At 41.8% G+C, this 20,973-nt stretch overlaps 1 protein-coding gene across 1 annotated transcript in view; it reads left to right on the top strand.

Moving 5' to 3' along the window:
- The first annotated feature begins 4,594 nt into the window (after nucleotides 1-4,594).
- The window catches only part of wdr41 (WD repeat domain 41), a 27,507-nt gene continuing 11,128 nt past the window's right edge, over nucleotides 4,595-20,973 (top strand). Inside the window, exons 1-8 of the mRNA XM_080742546.1 lie at nucleotides 4,595-4,816; nucleotides 5,578-5,693; nucleotides 7,828-7,876; nucleotides 8,385-8,513; nucleotides 11,202-11,264; nucleotides 12,196-12,310; nucleotides 13,524-13,586; nucleotides 15,197-15,301. Coding sequence (XP_080598672.1) covers nucleotides 4,769-4,816; nucleotides 5,578-5,693; nucleotides 7,828-7,876; nucleotides 8,385-8,513; nucleotides 11,202-11,264; nucleotides 12,196-12,310; nucleotides 13,524-13,586; nucleotides 15,197-15,301 — 688 coding nt within the window. The 5' untranslated portion in view covers nucleotides 4,595-4,768. The remainder of the gene's footprint in view (nucleotides 4,817-5,577; nucleotides 5,694-7,827; nucleotides 7,877-8,384; nucleotides 8,514-11,201; nucleotides 11,265-12,195; nucleotides 12,311-13,523; nucleotides 13,587-15,196; nucleotides 15,302-20,973) is intronic.

The raw sequence follows: 20,973 nt of genomic DNA, 5'->3' as shown, positions 1-20,973 counted from the left end.
GTGCCAGCTACACGGAACTGGATATTTCTGAAGCTAGACATCTTTTATGCGGTTGGGGCTTGCAGCCACACAAAGCTGGATATTTCAGTTGTAAAACTGGATATTTTTGAAACCGGATAAATAAGTGAAGACATTAAAAAATATCCAATTCACTGAATCCGTGTAGACATGGAACCCGGATATTTCTGAAGACTTTACTGTGTGTGTGTGTGCGTGTGTGCGTGTGTGCGTGTGTGTGTGTGTGTGTGTGTGTGTGTGTGTGTGTGTGTGTGTGTGTGTGTGTGTGTGTGTGTGTGTGTGTGTGTGTGTGTCCCTAGTGGAGGTCTGGGGACTCAGATTATTTTAGACCTAGATATCTTTGTCGTGTGGACCTAGATATTTTTCTATGTGGATATCTGAAAAACCGGGATATATGAAATACTCCGTCTGGCCTAGGCCTTAGAGATCACCAGGTCTAGGGTGTGGCCTTGATTGTGGGTTGGCCCGGTAACATGTTGAACAAAATAAAGGGAATGCAATAACTGTAGAAAACTCATAACCGTAACATCTGTAGCGATGCCGATGTCCACATGTAAATTAGCTTCGCCAGCAATCAGGTTTCTCTCATAGTCAGTGTTTATAGATAGAAGTTCTGACATTTCTGTAAGAAATAAGGCTTTTCTGAATTTTGGTGGTCGGTAAATGATGATTATTAAAACAGATGATTGATTTTCAAATAGGTTAGCTTGGTATTCAAAAGATGAAAACCTTCCAAAGGACAGAGACTTGAATTTGAAAATGTATGCCAACCCTCCCCCCTTTTTCCTTCGCGCCCTGACTGAATAAAACTAGACCAGGTCACCTGGACGTGCCAGACCCGCAATGAAAACTAGTATGGCACTGAACTAACACATGAACACACAGGATTTTATAGTCTCAGCAACAAAGCGTAGTGAGCTTGTAGATCGGCTGTTTTCACTAGTATGGCACTGAACTAACACATGAACACACAGGATTGTATAGGCTGAGCAGCTGGAAATGTTTGTGAGCTTGGAGATGGGCTGAGGAATTTATAGTGTCAGCAGCTCGTCAGCCAACTCAACTCAGCTGGTCCTGTACAGGTGACGGCACTCAAGGCAATCAGCCCAGCAAGGGAAGGGAGGGGCAGATGAGCAGACAGGCACATGAGGAAAAGAGGGACAGGCAGAGGAGGAAAAGAGGGACCGACAGACCGACCGACAGACAAAGCCTTATGTAGGCCGACCCCCTGGGTCTGGCAACTATAGTTTGGTGGACAGGCGACACAGAGAGCAACAGCTCCATCTGTGCCCAGCCATGTCTCTGTTAAAAACATGATATCTAGCTTCTCTTCACAGATTAGATCATTTACAGAGGAGGACTTGTTTAAACGTGACCTGGTGTTAAATAGATTGATTGATTGATTGATTGAAGACTTTATTAGAAGTTTGCATAGGAAAAGGTGCAGTTTCATGACGGTACAGTTCACTGGTACAAGGTCTACTAAAAGGAGATCCATGAAAAGACTAAGCTTATTTCCACAGGAAACCATTAAAGTATCTCATATAAAAGGTTTGTGATGTCATGGCTCACACTGCAAAGCCGACAGGCATCTTCTCCTCATGACTCTGTGGTCTCCTCTGGTAGAATTGGGGGCCGCTCTCCATTCTGACATGCTGCCATTCAGACATTGGCAGGCCATAGTGTGACTTAAAGGGGAGTAGGGGACCCACACCGGCTGCGGATGGCGCGGTGTGGGTAATCAACCTATCCACACCCTCGGCGTTAGGCGCACGTTCCCGCCTCGCCCGCCCCTCCGATATGCCACTGTTCTATTTTCCAGGTTGCCTTGCGGTGAAAAATATCTGCGCCGTCCACAGCCGGTGATGTGTGCTCCCCTTTAGGCCAAAATAGGCAATTATTTTAGCCTAAGTCAGGTACATTATTTACTAAGACCAAAATAGGCCCTTGTCAAGGTTTAATCCTCTTATGTTACACAACTGCAGACAATGTTATTTTTTCATTCATTGTCACTATTATTTATTAATTACGTGTTGGGTGTCCGCTGGCCTACCGGTCCAGCCAGGCACATATCACTAAAGCCCTTTGCACACAGGCGCGTTTAACCGCACGGATAAAACAGACAATATAATTTTTTGAAAAGAAAACAATGATTCTCTATGACCTCATGCACACCGGCTCCGAATTAGCCGTGCGACGAGTGGCTGCCGCCGTGCGTTTTTTTCTCAATCGAACCCAGTTCGATTCGTGCGTCTTGTCGCATGCGGTAAAAAACTCATCACTCCTTTTATGACTCCTTTTTGGATCCGCAGCGCCGATTCCGCACAGCCTTGCACACCAAATCCAATGCGTTTTATTCATGCCGCAAACGAAAAAAAACGCTACTGTCCTGTGTGCAAAGGGCTTGACTGTAGGCTCAGTGTGGCCTGACAGTTGGTTCGATTCCCGACTACCGTTGCGTGTCACTCCCCATCTCCTTTTTTTTTTTTTTTTTTACCTTTAAAACTATATATAGGCTATAGGCCAAAATAAAGAAGCATAATTCTGAATCTCAGGTGTAGCTACTGTAAAGTGCCCTGTCCCAATGGTGTCGCATGTTGAGTCGTTTAAAATGTATATTTATTATGTTCCCGCTAACCCTACCTTTCTCTGTGTGATGCTGCGTTTTATTAATGGAAAATTCAGAGATATAATTTCAGAAAGAAAAAATAAGTTACAACAGCATGGTCCCTTTTCTAAAATAGAGAAATAGTGGACACTTTGAGAGCTTGTAGATCAACTGTGTTTTCAAAGAGAAAATGTGGTTAATTAATCAATGGTTCCATGAAATAACTGAAGAAGTAGTAGTTTTATTAAATAAAAACTGAAGTGGTTAATATATGTTTTGTAATAATTAAAATCTAAAAAGTAGGCTAACTGAAGTTTTAAAAATAATTGTATTTGAGAAAAAAAAATACAATAATTGCCTCTTTGATATGTAGTAGAGTAGAAGTAAAAAAGTAGGCCTACTGAAAAGTGGAAATACTCCAAAGTAAAGTAAAATAAATAAAATAAATACAATCCTCAAAATTGTGCTTTAGTACAGTACTTGAGTAAATATACTTAGTTACTTTACACCACTGTGACAAAGCAGAATAAAACCCAAACCATCTAACGTGTGAAAGGAGGAAGATGGGAGTTTTAAACTCACTGGTGCACACTGCCATCTAGTGGTAGAGCAGGGGAGAACGGTTCTGTGCAGTGTAATTAATTATGCCTTTGATATCTAACCACACAAAATCAATAGAAAAAAGCCAAAGAATATTTATGTCAAAATTGGGAGTATGTTGTTATTGCTCCGTTTCTGCCGGTTTTCTTCATGTTTTGGACCCTTCTCTCTAGCTCTGTTCCACTAGAGTTCTCCGTAACACTGTGTCACTAACCATCCACTGCGCAGCAGAAAACGCTGCTCTGCCTCTCTTCTGTAGTCAAAATAACACACTTTCGCTACTCACCAAAACAAAGACGGTTTTATGGAGTTTAAAGCATACTTTCCTTAGTGGCAACACTCTGAGCCCCACCTCACCTCTAAAATACACTTTATGGACAGAAAAGAATAATATTTCACCAGAGGTTTTACCTACTCCACAGCGCCCTCTACAGATCTTGTCAATAGAAATGTCCATTTAGCAGATTTTCACCTTCCAGTGAAATATCATCTTTTCTGTCCAAAAGGTGTATTTTAGAGGTGAGGTGGGGGCTCAGAGTGTTGCCACTCCGGAAAGGAGGCTTTAAACTCCATAACACCGTCTTTATTTTGGTGAGTAGCGAAACTGTATTCTTTATTTTTAAAACAGAATTCTGGTAAGCAGTGTTTTCTGCAGCGCAGTGGATGACCAATGACACAGCGTTAAGGAGAACTCCTTCTAACGCTATGGACCAGAGCTTGTCCTTCTCAGGCTTCTGTAGTTGATGGGATTTATGGCTCTTTGAAGTGAGCCGGATCTCTGGAATCCGTTCATTACAAAGAGCCGTTCAAAAGACACATTTTGCGTCGAAACGCAGTGTGAGCTTGTAGTCTACAAGCTCACACTGCGTACAAGTTGTAGATGATGTAGATCTGCTATTTTCAAATGATTTTTCTACATTTTATTAAAACCTGTGAAACAGTAAATTCTGCATAATGAGTACTTTCTCTACTATTGGGACTCATAAGTACATTTTGATTCCAGTACTTTTAATTTTAATCGAGTACATTTAAATTCAGAACTTTTACTTCTAGCAGAGTATTTCCGTATTGCAGTATTGATAATTTTATTTTAGTAAATACTTACTCCCCCTCCTCAAAAGAAAAAAAGAAAAAAAAGGAACGTCTCCCTGTGCTGTGAACCGGATCCCATCGTTCATTTCAAAGAGCCGTTCAAAAGACTCGATTCGTTCTTGCACGTCCCGCCTGTAGTCACATGAAGGGTTTGTTGTTGTGGTCCATCAGGCTGGTTGTGTCTTCCTGCTTTTATTGACACTAATTAACATGAACGCTGCTAAACATTAGAGTTAATAATCAGGTTGGACATTCATTAATAACACACAGATAAAGATAAAGATTGGATGTAAACTATTAGTCCTCAGCTGCTGTTTACATCTGCTGAATGACAGGATCTGACTGACTGACTGGTAGCAGCAGCTGCTATTTATCACACCTGATACAGATAGTTTGTTATCTTATTAATTATAAATAAGACATTATAAAAGAACTGTGATCTGATCAGTCATGCTGCGATGGATCCTAGGAGGACGGGAGGCTCAGGGTGCTGTGGAGGTAACTATGTTTTATTAATAAATAGTGTATTTATGATTACATGTGCTGCAAAGCCTTTATGTTAATGAATACTGTATTTATGATTTACTATTATGTGTAGCATAGCCTACTGTATGTTAATAAATACTGTATTCATGATTACCGTGTAGCATAGCCTACTGCAGGGGTCTTCAACAGTGGGTCCGGGACCCCTAGGGGGTCCTCAGAGTTACTACAGGGGGTCCTCCAAATCTTCCAATCCTTTTTATATTAAACACTTGAACCCTATAGAGTCCATATTCTGAGAACTGTAGACAAAAATAGCAGATCTACAAGCTCACGAGGCGTAGTGAGCTTGTAGATCGGCTACAGCAAAGAGCTGTGGTGTAGAGGGGAAAAAGAGCAGACTAAGTACAGAGTGAAAAAGGTCATGTTTATTGTTTATATTTCAGAGAAGCAGTGTTCTGTCCATTGTGTTTATATTGTATTGTTTATATTTCAGAGGAGCAGTGTTCTGTCCATTGTGTTTATATTGTATTGTTTATATTTCAGAGGAGCAGTGTTCTGTCCATTGGAGAGGAGCAGCCTAAGAACAGTGTTGTATTGTTTATTACAGAGGAGCAGTGTTCTGTCCATTGTGTTCATATTGTATTGTTCATATTGTATTGTTTATTACAGAGGAGCAGTGTTCTGTCCATTGTGTTCATATTGTATTGTTCATATTGTATTGTTCATATTGTATTGTTTATATTGTATTGTTCATATTGTATTGTTTATTACAGAGGAGCAGTGTTCTGTCCATTGGAGAGGAGCAGCCTAAGAACAGCTTCACTGAGCTGCAGGTGCTGAAAGGACATTTTGACATCGTTCGGTTCCTGGTGCAGATTGATGACTACAGGTACGCTGTTAAATCTTCTCTTTCTCTTTCTTGGGCCACAGTGGTGCAGTCGCTAGCGCTGTCGCCTCACAGCCAGAAGGTCCTGGGTTCCATTCCCACTGGGGGACACTGTGTTCTCTCTCTTACGCGTAATCAGAGCCCACACCCTAGTAGTGTGGTTGCTTAACCCTGGTTTTTGACATTATCAAAACGAATAAAAAACTTAGAAATGGCCCCCAAAAACACCCAAAAACTGTGAAAAATTATGACTCATCACTAAACCATCGTTTTGTGGGGCCATTTCTAGTCCAATGAAAGTTTTTTTGTGCAAAACAAATGCTTGCAATGGATTCAGAATCATGACAAACCCCTAGTTAGACCCCTCACATCCTACTTAAAGCAGATTTTCCTCCCGTATAGAAAGTCGATGGGAGCCCAACTTGATATGGATAATTCTATGGGTAAACTTCAAAATAAAGTGTGTTACCCAAGGCTAAAATACATCGTTATGTCCTAAAGAAACCTAAAAAAAAGTTTGGTGCTTTTATCGCTTCGTTTCGATAATTTTGTTAAGCCAACCCTCTATAGGTAGGGTTGGCAAAGAGTTTGCATGTTGGCCTCCTGGTCTCTATAGCCGGTTTTCCATATACATGGCTCCACTCCACTCCACTCCACTCCACCCAACCCACACACTTGTGTTGGGTTTTCCAATACAAGGAACTGGGTAGAGTGGTGTGAAAGTGGTACAAAACGGGGTACTAAAAAAGTATCCACTCTAGAGTGGTTCCAGGCTGGGCTAAGCGGGACAAAGCAGTGACGTAGAACGCTGCTTGCTAGAACTTGCTACTGATTGGTGGGAGAATCTGTCTCATGGCTGAGCTGTGTCTTTCAACACAACAGATTTTAGTTTGCGAGTCACGGCTGCAAATCAAATCTAAAAGCAAAGCCTGTTTGTTATCTGTTTATAAAGAGGTCGATTAGGCAGAATTGTGTTCCCCAGCCCTGCAGTTGAGATTCCACAAAGCACCAAAAACATAAACAACACAAACAGCGGACATGTATCTATCGTCGCAAATCGCAATTAACAACGGCCAATTCGTCGGCAATCCGTTATTTTATATAGATTTTGATATGGATCTTATCAGTGAGATGTCTCCTGTTTGTATTTGTAACTGCATGTGTTGAATGGGGAAAAGAATCTTTGTCGCTGTTGTGTTTGTTCCGGCAGTCTACTGATAGGCTACAGTAACCAAATGGACCCAGTGATACAGAACCCAATAGATCCAGCTGTTCCTTAAACTCACACATAAATAATAATAGCAGAGTGTTGTAGGGGGTGTACGTTTTCAGCGATAAGTTTTGTCCATTTTGTGGACTCTGGTTTAGTGTCTTTATTGCGTTTTTGCTCCGTAAAGCCCTTATCAGAGTCTGCGGTGAAGAGCCTATCGCCGCACATTTTAGGTGATCAGCTATCCACCTAAAGTGAGAAAACAAGTGGAGGCCATCATAGTCAGTCACGGTGAAGTCCTATCACTGTGACTGACTGGTCTAGATCGACCAATCAGTGAACGGGGTGATGGGCCGATCTGTCTGAAAGTACTGTAATGGAAAACCTACATATGAAAATGCGGTGCCGTGTCGTGTCGGGCTAAAAACTGATGGAGGGGAAAGGAACTGGTTGGAATAATGTGGGACTTCCACGCTCTACATCCAACCAGGGAAGCTCCCCCTGTCAGGTGATAAGAAGCAGCCTGCTCTCTCCTCATGCACTGAAGGAAGCATGAGCTCAGTTCAGGGCTCTGCCCAGGTTGGCAGAGGGAGAGCAGAGCCCAGGATTACAGCTTAGGAAATTGGCACTGGGTGAAAAATGGGTTACAAAATTGTGGAATAAAAATGTGAGAAGTATTCTCTTTCTGCACAATATCTTATCCCAAAGCAAACTCGCAGAGCCTGACAAGAGGCCGATCCCTGTGTGTGTGTGTGTGTGTGTGTGTGTGTGTGTGTGTGTGTGTGTGTGTGTGTGTGTGTGTGTGTGTGTGTGTGTGTGTGTGTGTGTGTGTGTGTGTGTGTGTGTGTGTGTGTGTGTGTGTGTGTGTGTGTGTGTGTTTTATATTTATATTTGTCATCTTTCATTTTGTTTTCTGGTCATTTCTAGGTGTGCGTCTGCAGGAGACGATGGCCTGGTTTTGGTGTGGAACATTAAGGTAAATCATTCTGTTTCACTAGGTATTTATGTACTGTAATTTGCGAGGTAGCCGTTTGCCGTACATGACTGGTGCGGTCTCCAAACAATTTAAGAAAAATAACCGACTCTAAATGGATGGACTTCAACATAAAGGAAGGACACCACAAAATAGAAAGTTTTAACATTTGTATTAAATCTTTTCCCACAGTATAACAAGTTTTACGGATTTTATTAAACCATTTCTCACATTTTAAACATTTATTTAATGACAGCAGCTCTTTATAAGCAAGTTAAATTCAATGTACTTTAACCAACCAAAGAGGAACTCAGGAAGCAAAAGGACGGACCTGGAGATGCTGGAAAAACTTAAAACGTAATACTAGATCTCACTGTTTTGCTTTGATTGAGCTGGAGTCCCTATTTTAGATTATAGCCAGGTCATATATGTTTGGAAATGTTCAAAGATGGTTGACTTGACATTGCCTTGAAAACAGCAGATCTCCAAGCCCTGTTGTGTGTGCTTCCAGACAGGAGAGAGGCTGGTGGAGTGCAGAGGTCACTGCCAGCAGATCACAGCCATCACCACCTTCACCTGCATGACTGAAGAGTCCTCCCACACCTGGCTCATCACCGCCTCCTCTGACAGGACGCTGAGTGTATCCTTAACACCGTGTTTCTCAATCCTGTCTGGCTTGAGTCCCCCGTTTCCCTGATTTCAACCCATTTAGGGCCTAGAATTATTGACTGCTTTAAACCAGTGAAAAATAGCAGATCTACAAGCTCACAGCGCGGCACCGAGTGCCGCGCTGCGAGCTTGTAGATCTGCTATTTTTGAAAAAGTCATGAAAATGTGTGCAAATCTTTGACTATATGTATTTTCAAAGCGAACGTTTGTAACTCAAAGTTTGCTTCTGGGTGGTCCCTGGAACTAAATATTTTGAGATGCGGGTCCGTGGCCAAATACGGTAAATATCATTTTGGGGGTCCTTCACATGAAAAGGTTTGTCTCAAGAACAGACTAACTGAGCTCCGGTTAAGTGAAAAGGACCTTTTCTTTGACGATGGCTGGCCAGATTGCTGACATAGAAACATAGGTTTTTCAAAAAAAACTTAGAAAGATTCAAAAGACACTTATAGAATCGGGTCAAAATTCGAATTTTCAAGATTTTTCAAAAATAGCAGATCTACAAGCTCACAATAATGTGTACCCATTACCCCATTACCCAACAACAACATTTTGCTTATAAAACTGCAATTGAAATATAACTAGTTGTATATGATGCTATAACCACCCTTTTCAAGAATATAACGTCACAAATAAGAAACCCATTGCCAAACATGACTTTCCCTAGTTGTAGGATACTTTAACACCTGCTGTAGGTTTCCAGCAGTGACTGTATGTGCATTGTGCTTGCGTCCTCATAGGCTACATGGCTCCATGACTGTTTGAGATTCGTTCAAAGAAAACCTTTAGTTTCTCTTCTGCAGCGCAGTATTTTCTATTTTTCTCCATGCGCACACGTAGGCGCACGCACACATCTAAAGGCGCGCGTGCAGGCCGTGCACGTGACGTCAATACATGGCCGTCCGCCCTGAAAAGAAAACACCAAAGCACCACTGGACAATCATATTGCCAACTATGAGTTTCCCAAGATGTCTTTGATGCTGTCATATTTCCAAACACAAGTTTCCGAGTTAGTATTTATTTTATTTAATTTTTCATATTTACGGAGCTTTCCTCTGTGGTGTAAAGCCTGGTGAGGCCAGGTTAGTTCTTCCTCAACCCACTCAGTGACTCTGTGATGTTATTGATCAGCCTCTGTAGCAACACCTTGACCAGTGCCTGATAGCAGCAACACAGCAGTGAAATGTCCCTGCCTTTTATTACAGATGGACTTGTTGTCACCCTGTGTTTTCTTTCTTTTTTTGGAGATGCTGACGGTATTGGCATCCTTCCGCCGTACACTCTCCTCTTCCCAGGTCCCACAGAATGTAATGATTTAGTTAGTTTAGTTTAGTTTAGTTAGCAATTTTTTATTTAAACAAAATAGAATTCATATCAAGGACATAAATAATGTGCAAGGAGAGGAAGAAGCCATCAGGCTTATTCGGAATCCTTTAGTGGAAGAGGTCATTAATTAAACACATTAAAAGTTCAATAAGAACATTACAAAATAATACACATTATTTAGGAGAACAGCTGTGCAATAAAGACATAAAAACACTGAAACTGAACAAAAGAGAGAAAAAGACAACAACAAAAAACACATTAGGTAAGATAACTAACAGGGGTTGACACTAAGGTCTCAGAGGCACTTGCCCATCGTGCAAGTATAATGCCCACTTGCCTGAAAAGTAAATCGTCCATTATAAAATGATAGGTACGATTTTAATTACCGCTCAATTTCACACTTATTTCTTTACTTTCTGGGGCTGTGCGATAAAATGTCATACCTCAATACCTCCAAATCCAAATACCAAATACTTTAGCTATGATTGAATATGTCTATGGGTTCACACTTGTTATTTTTTATTTTTAAATGTAGCAACAGTAAAAACAGCAGATTATAGGCAATTAGTGCTCTTATTTTACATTCCACAGACCAGAAGACACAGCGCACTGGCCACGTTCAGGTGTTTAGACAGATATCTGGTGTTGTGTTTATAGACATTTGTGTCCCCTCTCAAATGAGCACTCGCCCCGTCGGGCAACCTGAAAGCAAACTTCACCTGCCCTGATGTTTTATTTACCTGCCGGGGGCAGGTGGGCAAGCCTTAGTGTCAATGCCTGACTAAGATAAATGAAATCATGTGGAGTACAGTGAGGAAGAAATAAGATATTGTTTCAGATGTTTCTTAAATATTGGCAAGGATAGTGATGACTTCAGTGATGCATTCAGAGAGCTCCACAAATGTAATGAATTATTGACATTTTGAAGTATGACAACATCGAAATCATCTCTTTACCTTGTGATGGAGGTACCACACCTCCTCCAGTGGTTCAGCTGGGATAGTGTAGTTGTTCTTTAGACGTCATGGATGGAATTGAATTGAATTAGTCTTTATTGTCTCCGGAGAGAAATTTGTCTTGGACAATGGAGGTAACAGCGTACAAAAAATACAAAACCACAAAGACATACATATACACCTAAAATACATCCCGCACCCATCATGACACCCCAGTGTGCAATATATCAAGAGCCTCTAGTCCAGTATCACAGTGTTGCACTCTCTCAGCATACAGGTTTCCCGTCCCCCCAGCAATTCATCGTCTGTTATTGATTGTCATGTTCTAAATGTATTCCAGTTTTTTGTTTTTTTCCTCAACATGTTGTTCTGCTCAGCTGTGGGATCCTGACACAGGGAACAGAGTTCAGACCATCTCAGACCTGCAGTCGTCTGTGAAGGTGATTCATTCATTCATTCATTCATTCATTCATTCATTCATTCATTAATAATTTCGGAATGCAGGGTTTTTCACTACTGCTAATATGACTTTTTTTTTCTTTTTCTAAAATGATAAAAGCCACAAATGCATCTCAAAATATCTAGGCTACATTTCACTTAAACGCCAGAGTGTAACTCTGCATGTAAATAAGACTTTTTTTAATTAATGTGAGAAATCGTCAGGTCATTTGCAGGTTAGACATTTATTTAGAACTTGAATATCTCAAAAGTACTATTTCAGCATGGCATCATTCTATAAGCCATATCTTCAAAACTGTTGGGTCAATCTCCACAACCAATATATCATTTTGTAGCTATGATCCCCAGCTTTCAAATGAAATGAAAAAATGAAAATGAGAAAAAATGCAAAGACTAGCCGTCAGCTGCGCTGGGACACATTTCCTTTGAACTCACACTGCCTCCAAACATGAGTTTATACAGTGCTCTGTCTGTCCACCAGATGGTGCTCTAGGGTTTGTGTTGGATCATACACGACAGCAGTGGTTTCCAAACTTTTTGGGCTCAGGGCACCCCATACATATATTTTTCCCATCCGAGGCACCCCTAAATTATATTCATCATTTTCTCTCCCGGCACCTTATATTTGTTGCATATTTTAGCGATTTGTAGTTGGCAGATAACAATAGAACAATAACATAGGCCTACATTTAACTGATATAACATATATACTTGTACATAATAGTGTCATGTGCATATCCAAAGGCTAATTATGATTGTGTGTGTGTGTGTGTGTGTGTGTGTGTGTGTGTGTGTGTGTGTGTGTGTGTGTGTGTGTGTGTGTGTGTGTGTGTGTGTGTGTGTGTGTGTGTGTGTGTGTGTGTGTGTGTGTGTGTGTGTGTGTGTGTGCGCGCGTGTGTGTGTGTTCCTCAGTGTTTGCTGGTGTTGGATCAGATGCAGGGTTTATGGGTTTCAGGCGGGGCTGAACTGTGTGTTTGGAACAAAGACTTCCAGCTGCAGTGTCAACGACCCAACCACACTGACACAGGTAATAAGGATAAGGTTCAGGTTCAGTTTTATTGTCACACACATCCATACAGGTACAGATACAATGACATGCTTGTGCCAGGAGCATCTCAGTCTTATTACACAAAGACATGGTCACAGTGACCGACAGGAGTGTGGACCAACATACCATGCAGGCCACACAAGACCCAACAACGACAATACCATACAGTGTAACAGTGTACAGTTTAAAAATGTGTACAGTGCCCATGTTTACCTACGTTTCACTTTCATCCCTTCGTTGAGCAACCTGACTGCACTGGGCAAAAACACTATTACTGAAACGAGTGGTGTGCAATTTTATGCTCTGGTAACGTTTTTTTTGGATGGGAGGAGTGAGAACAGGGAATGGGCGGGATGGCTGCTATCTTTCATGATGTTCTGAGTCTTTTTCTTGCAGCGTGTGGTATAGATTGTATGGAGCTGTGGCAATTCTGTGCTGATAATTTTAGCAGCTCTTAACAGTCTTCAACAGTCACGTTACCAAACCACACTGTGATGCAACCTGTCAGAACACTTTCTATGGTGCAGCGATAGAAATTCACAAGAGCCTTGGTGCTCAAGCCAAATATCTTGAGGCGTCTCAGAAAGTACAGTCGCTGCTGTGCTTTCTTAAGGATACCTTTGGTGTTTAGAGACCATGTGAGTGTGTTTGTGATGATGTGTACACCCAGGAATGTGAAGCTGTCCACTATGTCTACAGATGAACCGTTGATGGATAAGGGACTGTGATTAACTTTAGACCTCCTAAAGTCAACGATGATTTCCTTAGTCTTACTGACATTTAGAGAGAGGTTAACACAGCCACAGTGACACAGGTAATAAGGATAAGGTTAACACAACCACATTGACACAGGTAATAAGGACCTGTATAAGGTGAAAGGCATTTAAATAGAATGTTATCATTTTATTCAGTTAAGCCTTATTTTATTCTTTCAGAAAATGTCAAAGATCTTCAAAAAGAGCTAAAATAGCTAGTCTACAAGCTCACAAGCTTGTAGATCTGCTATTTGTGATGATGTTTGAATAATATTTATATCACCACAATAAGATATTATCATTGAGGTATTTTTTCCAATAATATCGTGGTATTTGATATAGAATGAACTAAGGAAGAATAATGTTAATAATGTTACTCGTACCCAATGAATGAACGAATGAATGAATGATTGCCGTGTCATCCCACATCACTGTAGGAATCACTGCTCTGATTGAGTTGCCCAAGAAATGTCTGGCAGCAGCTATGGATAAAGAGATCGGTAAGAGGAACTTGTTGTTTTTATTTACCGTACATTTAGAGTAGACAATTATTTTTGCCATTTGTTTTTTCCTCCCAATGTATTTGTTTTGCCAATTAATTCCTCCCACTACTTACAGTTGGCTTTATTTGATTTGTTTAAACAAATTGCACCCATCTTCCATGTTTACAGTAATCTACAGTTTATCAGATTATCTTGTTCGCAGTCATCTACAGATTATCATATTAACAGTAATCCCTCGTCATTTACAGTCATCTACAGATTATCATATTAACAGTAATCCCTCATCATTTACAGTCATCTACAGATTATCATATTAACAGTAATCCCTCATCATTTACAGTCATCTACAGATTATCATATTAACAGTAATCCCTCATCATTTACAGTCATCTACAGATCATCAGATTATCTTCATTGTTCTCAGTCATCTACAGATTATCATATTAACAGTAATCCCTCATCATTTACAGTCATCTACAGATTACCAGATTAACTGTAATCCCTCATCATTTACAGTCATCTACAGGTTATCATATTAACTCATACCCTGCCAAGCCCGAGGAACCCGAGAATTTTGGGATGTCCCTCCCTGCCACGCCCGAGGAACCCGAGAATGGCCGCCATTTTGAAAAAAAAAAAAGAAAAAAAAAATCATTTTTTTTTTTTTTTTTTTTTTTTTTTTGGACCCCAAAAACGTTAGTAGGCATGATAGCGATCGCGAAATTGCTTGTTTAACCCCCATACAACCCCCATACAACTCAGGTAGCAGACCTCCAAGCTCACAACAGTGTAAAACATAGTGGCTGCTATCTCATGAATGCCTGAACGGATTTCCATTCGGATTCTTTTGTTTGAAAGCTGTGAGCAATGTGGACACACGTGGTGCATTATCTAGGCATGGGTGTGCATGATCCGTGCACTATGAATTACATGGAAGTCTATGGAGACAGTTTGGCAGGATTGGAGTACGAAGGTATTGTTAAATGGCAGCAAATGAGTTAACAGTAATCCCTCATCATTTACAGTCATCTACAGATTATCATATTAACAGTAATCCCTCATCATGTACAGTCATCTACAGATTATCATATTAACAGTAATCCCTCATCATTTACAGTCATCTACAGATTATCATATTAACAGTAATCCCTCATCATGTACAGTCATCTACAGATTATCATATTAACAGTAATCCCTCATCATTTACAGTCATCTACAAATTATCATATTAACAGTAATCCCTCATCATTTACAGTCATCTACAGATTATCATATTAACAGTAATCCCTCATCATTTACAGTCATCTACAGATCATCAGATTATCTTCATTGTTCTCAGTCATCTACAGATTATCATATTAACAGTAATCCCTCATCATTCTCAGTCATCTACAGATTATCATATTAACAGTAATCCCTCGTCATTTACAGTCATCTACAGATTATCATATTAACAGTAATCCCTCATCATTTACAGTCATCTACAGATTATCATATTAACAGTAATCCCTCATCATTTACAGTCATCTACAGATTATCATATTAACAGTAATCCCTCATCATTTACAGTCATCTACAGATCATCAGATTATCTTCATTGTTCTCAGTCATCTACAGATTATCAGGCTCCAGTTACTCCTCAGTGTCAGTGTTGGAGGTCCGCTGTTTGTCAGACCACCAGGATAACATCAGAACTCTCATCAATGTCACAGGTCAGTGCACACAGTCTTTTCTTTAAAGGTTAAATGACATTCTGTTTTTACCAATCATAAAAGTCTTTGCCCTGGTCCTAAAAACATGTTTTAAAATGTTTAAACTTGAAAATCCACTCCATGGAGCCATGGTGTCTCTCTCTGTTTAGGTGTCATGAAAAACGGTCTGTCACCTGAAATACTCTAAACTCACCACCAGGGGAGCCTCTCTCTCCCACTCATTCTAACAAAATAAATATTAGTAGGCCTATAGTGCAGTAAGTACATGTACTTGAGTACAATTTTGAGTATTAGCCCTAACCCTAACCCTAACCCTTTCCAATTTTCAATTCTTATACTTCTACTCCACTACATCTCAGAGGCAAATGCACTTTATCTCTCCACTACAATCATTTGGAGGCTTTAGTTACTAGTAACTTTGTAGATTTTGATTATTAATACAAATCAATCACTTCAGCCCTTATAGGACAGCGATTCTCAAACTATGGTACCCAAAGTGGCCACACACACACACACGCACGCACACACGCACGCGCACGCACATACAGATCTGCGGCCGCCCCGGCTCCAACACACAGAGATGCGTGCTCGCATTTTTTGTTGCTTTCGCACAAGACAGTGGCTGTGACACAGACACACACACAACCATGGCAGCTAAAGAGGCTGAGCTAAGCCCTGGCCTGAGGCATACGCGTCTGCATGATCAGCGGGGAATTGTGTCATTACGAGCCGAGGCGCGGGTGTTTTTTCTTACCCCGGGAACGATACATTACCGGAGCCCTGCGGTTACTATTACCTTCGCGGAGTTCAATTTAGACCGTCGGCGCCGCGGTAACGTTCAGCTCCGCTCCGCAATGCAGAAAAACGTCATGGTCCTTTGTAGTTATAGCAACATATTTTGGCTAAATGCCTCAGTTTAGAGAAACACCTATTGCTTGTGTTATAGCGTTTTACTGTCTGCTCGCATTACTGTCTGTCTGTGTGTGTGTGTGTGTGTGTGTGTGTGTGTGTGTGTGTGGGTGCGCTGTGCACTGTCACAGCAACGACAGAGTGTCGGTAAAAGGAGGGAGGTTCCACTTATCTCTACCCCGGGGAGCAGTGCACTGTTAGTCGGACACAGCCGACACAGAGTGTCGGTAAGAAGGAGAGAGGTTCCGCTGTGCGCAAATACATATCGATTTTAATTATTTCACTAAAGCATAAACAGACTACTTGATATGAAGGATATTGATGTAAATAAGATATTTGAATGGATAAATGTATTTTATATGCCCATATTTACAATTAAAGGACGATATAATGTAAGAGGTCACTTCCTCAAAACTTGGGCTGTGGAGAAATAACTCTATGGGAGAAATACAGACAGGGAGACTGGGAGAGAGGAGGACTGACGACGTATGAGTCCAGTATCCAATGAACTGCGCGTTTGAGACTCATTATGCAGAAACCGGCACAAACACACAGATAGCAGGAAAACCACTGCATGTCAAAAGTTGTGTTTTTTTTGGTGTAATTGAGGCCAGGGAACATTAAAAAAAGCATAAAAAACTCAAAATTTATTTTTGGATGTCACCACCCCTTTAATGATCAGATTATAGAGTATCAGAATGGGTCCAAGCTATCGATATGTGATTTCTCCATTTGGTTGACTGTACAGTATGTAGACAAGTTGGAACAAGGGTTTTCAGTGATAATACCTAAATATGATTCTACAGTACATGCTCCATGACTTGGAAAGGAGAAAGTTTAAGTGATTTGGGCATCTAGTACGGATGCCTCCCTATAGCGTCTCCCTAGGGCAGGGGTTCCCAAACCTTTTTGTCTCAAGGCACCCCATGAATATTTTTTTTAATTCGAGGCACCCCTACATTATAATTTTCACTCTCAGTACCCTATATTTATAGCCTAGCATATTGTTGTCAGTGATGATATTTTGGTGATTATGTTTGCAAGGAAAACGTTGAGATAATAGCCATTTTTGTTAGAACTGACTGAAAATAACTTTGTACTTCAAGTTTAAAATTATACTAAATATGGATGGATATTGTGTTCATTGTTTTGGAAACACTGAGCGAGTGTGGAGGACTCCTTTCACTGTGTTTTATAAATCACAGATTTAGACGGGCTTGCAAACATTAGAGTTTTCAGGTGTGAAAGGATTCTGTGGTGGGCAGGTTTTGATTCTGTTTGGAGTGGGGTGTTGTGGATAGTTAGGGATGCTTGCCAGCTCATACATTTGTATTGATTGCGACCGTCAGGGAGCAGTTTACTATGAAAACCTCCACCGGCCGCCCGTCGGTCGGTCGGTCGGTCGGTTGGTCACACGTCACACCTTTGCCCTGCTCATATCTCCGCATCAGTATATAGGGCTTGTTTGTTTATTGTATGACATCACGCCACATCATCAGCTGTGGACTCTGTGATGTCATCGTATCGCATCAGTATATAGGGCTTGTTTGTTTATTGTATGACATCACGCCACATCATCAGCTGTGGACTCTGTGATGTCATCGTATCTCCATATATGGCCATCTCCGTATATGGAGATATAAGTCGTCCATGCCCAAGTATGGGCTGGTGAGGTCAGACTTTGTGTGATGCGTAGGTTATCTCCATATATGGAGATTCAACATTCCAGGCAATGCTCTCTTCCCTGGTGAGAATTGCCCCTTTATATAGGGCTTGTTTGTGTATTGTATGACATCACGCCACATCATCAGCTGTGGACTCTGTGATGTCATCGTATCTCCATATATGGCCATCTCCGTATATGGAGATATAAGTCGTCCATGCCCAAGTATGGGCTGGTGAGGTCAGACTTTGTGTGATGCGTAGGTTATCTCCATATATGGAGATTCAACATTCCAGGTGTAACTATGGCAACCCGTATGACGTGAGAGGTGGAGGTTGTGATATTTGTTGCGACCGTCAGGGAGCAGTTTACTATGAAAACCTCCACCGGCCGTCCGTCGGTCGGTCGGTCGGTCGGTCGGTCGGTCACACGTCACACGTCACACCTTTGCCCTGCTCATATCTCCGCATCAGTATATAGGGCTTGTTTGTTTATTGTATGACATCACGCCACATCATCAGCTGTGGACTCTGTGATGTCATCGTATCGCATCAGTATATAGGACTTGTTTGTTTATTGTATGACATCACGCCACATCATCAGCTGTGGACTCTGTGATGTCATCGTATCTCCATATATGGCCATCTCCGTATATGGAGATATAAGTCGTCCATGCCCAAGTATGGGCTGGTGAGGTCAGACTTTGTGTGATGCGTAGGTTATCTCCATATATGGAGATTCAACATTCCAGGTGTAACTATGGCTACCCGTATGACGTGAGAGGTGGAGGTTGTGATATTTGTGGAGATAAGCGACCAACGGTCGCTTATCTCCCGATTAGGGAGTCTTACTGGTTGCGACCGTCAGGGAGCAGTTTACTATGAAAACCTCCACCGGCCGTCCGTCCGTCCGTCGGTCGGTCGGTCGGTCGGTCACACGTCACACCTTTGCCCTGCTCATATCTCCGCATCAGTATATAGGGCTTGTTTGTTTATTGTATGACATCACGCCACATCATCAGCTGTGGACTCTGTGATGTCATCGTATCGCATCAGTATATAGGGCTTGTTTGTTTATTGTATGACATCACGCCACATCATCAGCTGTGGACTCTGTGATGTCATCGTATCTCCATATATGGCCATCTCCGTATATGGAGATATAAGTCGTCCATGCCCAAGTATGGGCTGGTGAGGTCAGACTTTGTGTGATGCGTAGGTTATCTCCATATATGGAGATTCAACATTCCAGGTGTAACTATGGCTACCCGTATGACGTGAGAGGTGGAGGTTGTGATATTTGTGGAGATAAGCGACCAACGGTCGCTTATCTCCCGATTAGGGAGTCTTACTGGTTGCGACCGTCAGGGAGCAGTTTACTATGAAAACCTCCACCGGCCGTCCGTCCGTCCGTCGGTCGGTCGGTCGGTCGGTCACACGTCACACGTCACACCTTTGCCCTGCTCATATCTCCGCATCAGTATATAGGGCTTGTTTGTTTATTGTATGACATCACGCCACATCATCAGCTGTGGACTCTGTGATGTCATCGTATCGCATCAGTATATAGGGCTTGTTTGTTTATTGTATGACATCACGCCACATCATCAGCTGTGGACTCTGTGATGTCATCGTATCTCCATATATGGCCATCTCCGTATATGGAGATATAAGTCGTCCATGCCCAAGTATGGGCTGGTGAGGTCAGACTTTGTGTGATGCGTAGGTTATCTCCATATATGGAGATTCAACATTCCAGGCAATGCTCTCTTCCCTGGTGAGAATTGCCCCTTTATATAGGGCTTGTTTGTGTATTGTATGACATCACGCCACATCATCAGCTGTGGACTCTGTGATGTCATCGTATCTCCATATATGGCCATCTCCGTATATGGAGATATAAGTCGTCCATGCCCAAGTATGGGCTGGTGAGGTCAGACTTTGTGTGATGCGTAGGTTATCTCCATATATGGAGATTCAACATTCCAGGTGTAACTATGGCTACCCGTATGACGTGAGAGGTGGAGGTTGTGATATTTGTGGAGATAAGCGACCAACGGTCGCTTATCTCCCGATTAGGGAGTCTTACTGGTATCAAAACCTCCACCGGCCGTCGGTCGGTCGGTCGGTCGGTCGGTCGGTCACACGTCACACGTCACACCTTTGCCCTGCTCATATCTCCGCATCAGTATATAGGGCTTGTTTGTTTATTGTATGACATCACGCCACATCATCAGCTGTGGACTCTGTGATGTCATCGTATCTCCATATATGGCCATCTCCGTATATGGAGATATAAGTCGTCCATGCCCAAGTATGGGCTGGTGAGGTCAGACTTTGTGTGATGCGTAGGTCATCTCCATATATGGAGATTCAACATTCCAGGCAATGCTCTCTTCCCTGGTGAGAATTGCCCCTTTATATAGGGCTTGTTTGTGTATTGTATGACATCACGCCACATCATCAGCTGTGGACTCTGTGATGTCATCGTATCTCCATATATGGCCATCTCCGTATATGGAGATATAAGTCGTCCATGCCCAAGTATGGGCTGGTGAGGTCAGACTTTGTGTGATGCGTAGGTTATCTCCATATATGGAGATTCAACATTCCAGGTGTAACTATGGCTGCCCGTATGACGTGAGAGGTGGAGGTTGTGATATTTGTGGAGATAAGCGACCAACGGTCGCTTATCTCCCGATTAGGGAGTCTTATCTCCCGACCAACGGTCGCTTATCTCCCGATTAGGGAGTCTTACTGGTGAATAGTACTGTAATAATTTCTTAATCGCCTCTTGTCTTGATTGTTTAAGCATGATCATGGCATGTCTCTCCAGATGGGGTGTTGTGGATGATGTTGTGACCGTATCATAATTTGTTTCTCTCCAGATGGGGTGTTGTGGCTGATGTTGTGACCGTATCATAATTTGTTTCTCTCCAGATGGGGTGTTGTGGCTGATGTTGTGACCGTATCATAATTTGTTTCTCTCCAGATGGGGTGTTGTGGCTGATGTTGTGACCGTATCATAATTTGTTTCTCTCCAGATGGGGTGTTGTGGCTGATGTTGTGACCGTATCATAATTTGTTTCTCTCCAGATGGG

The sequence above is a fragment of the Nannobrachium achirus genome, assembly GCF_963921795.1.
Source record: "Nannobrachium achirus genome assembly, chromosome: 15".
Taxonomy (NCBI): Eukaryota; Metazoa; Chordata; class Actinopteri; order Myctophiformes; family Myctophidae; genus Nannobrachium; species Nannobrachium achirus.
Note: the sequence above shows the minus strand (reverse complement) of the source record. Positions and strands in the feature narration are given on the sequence as shown.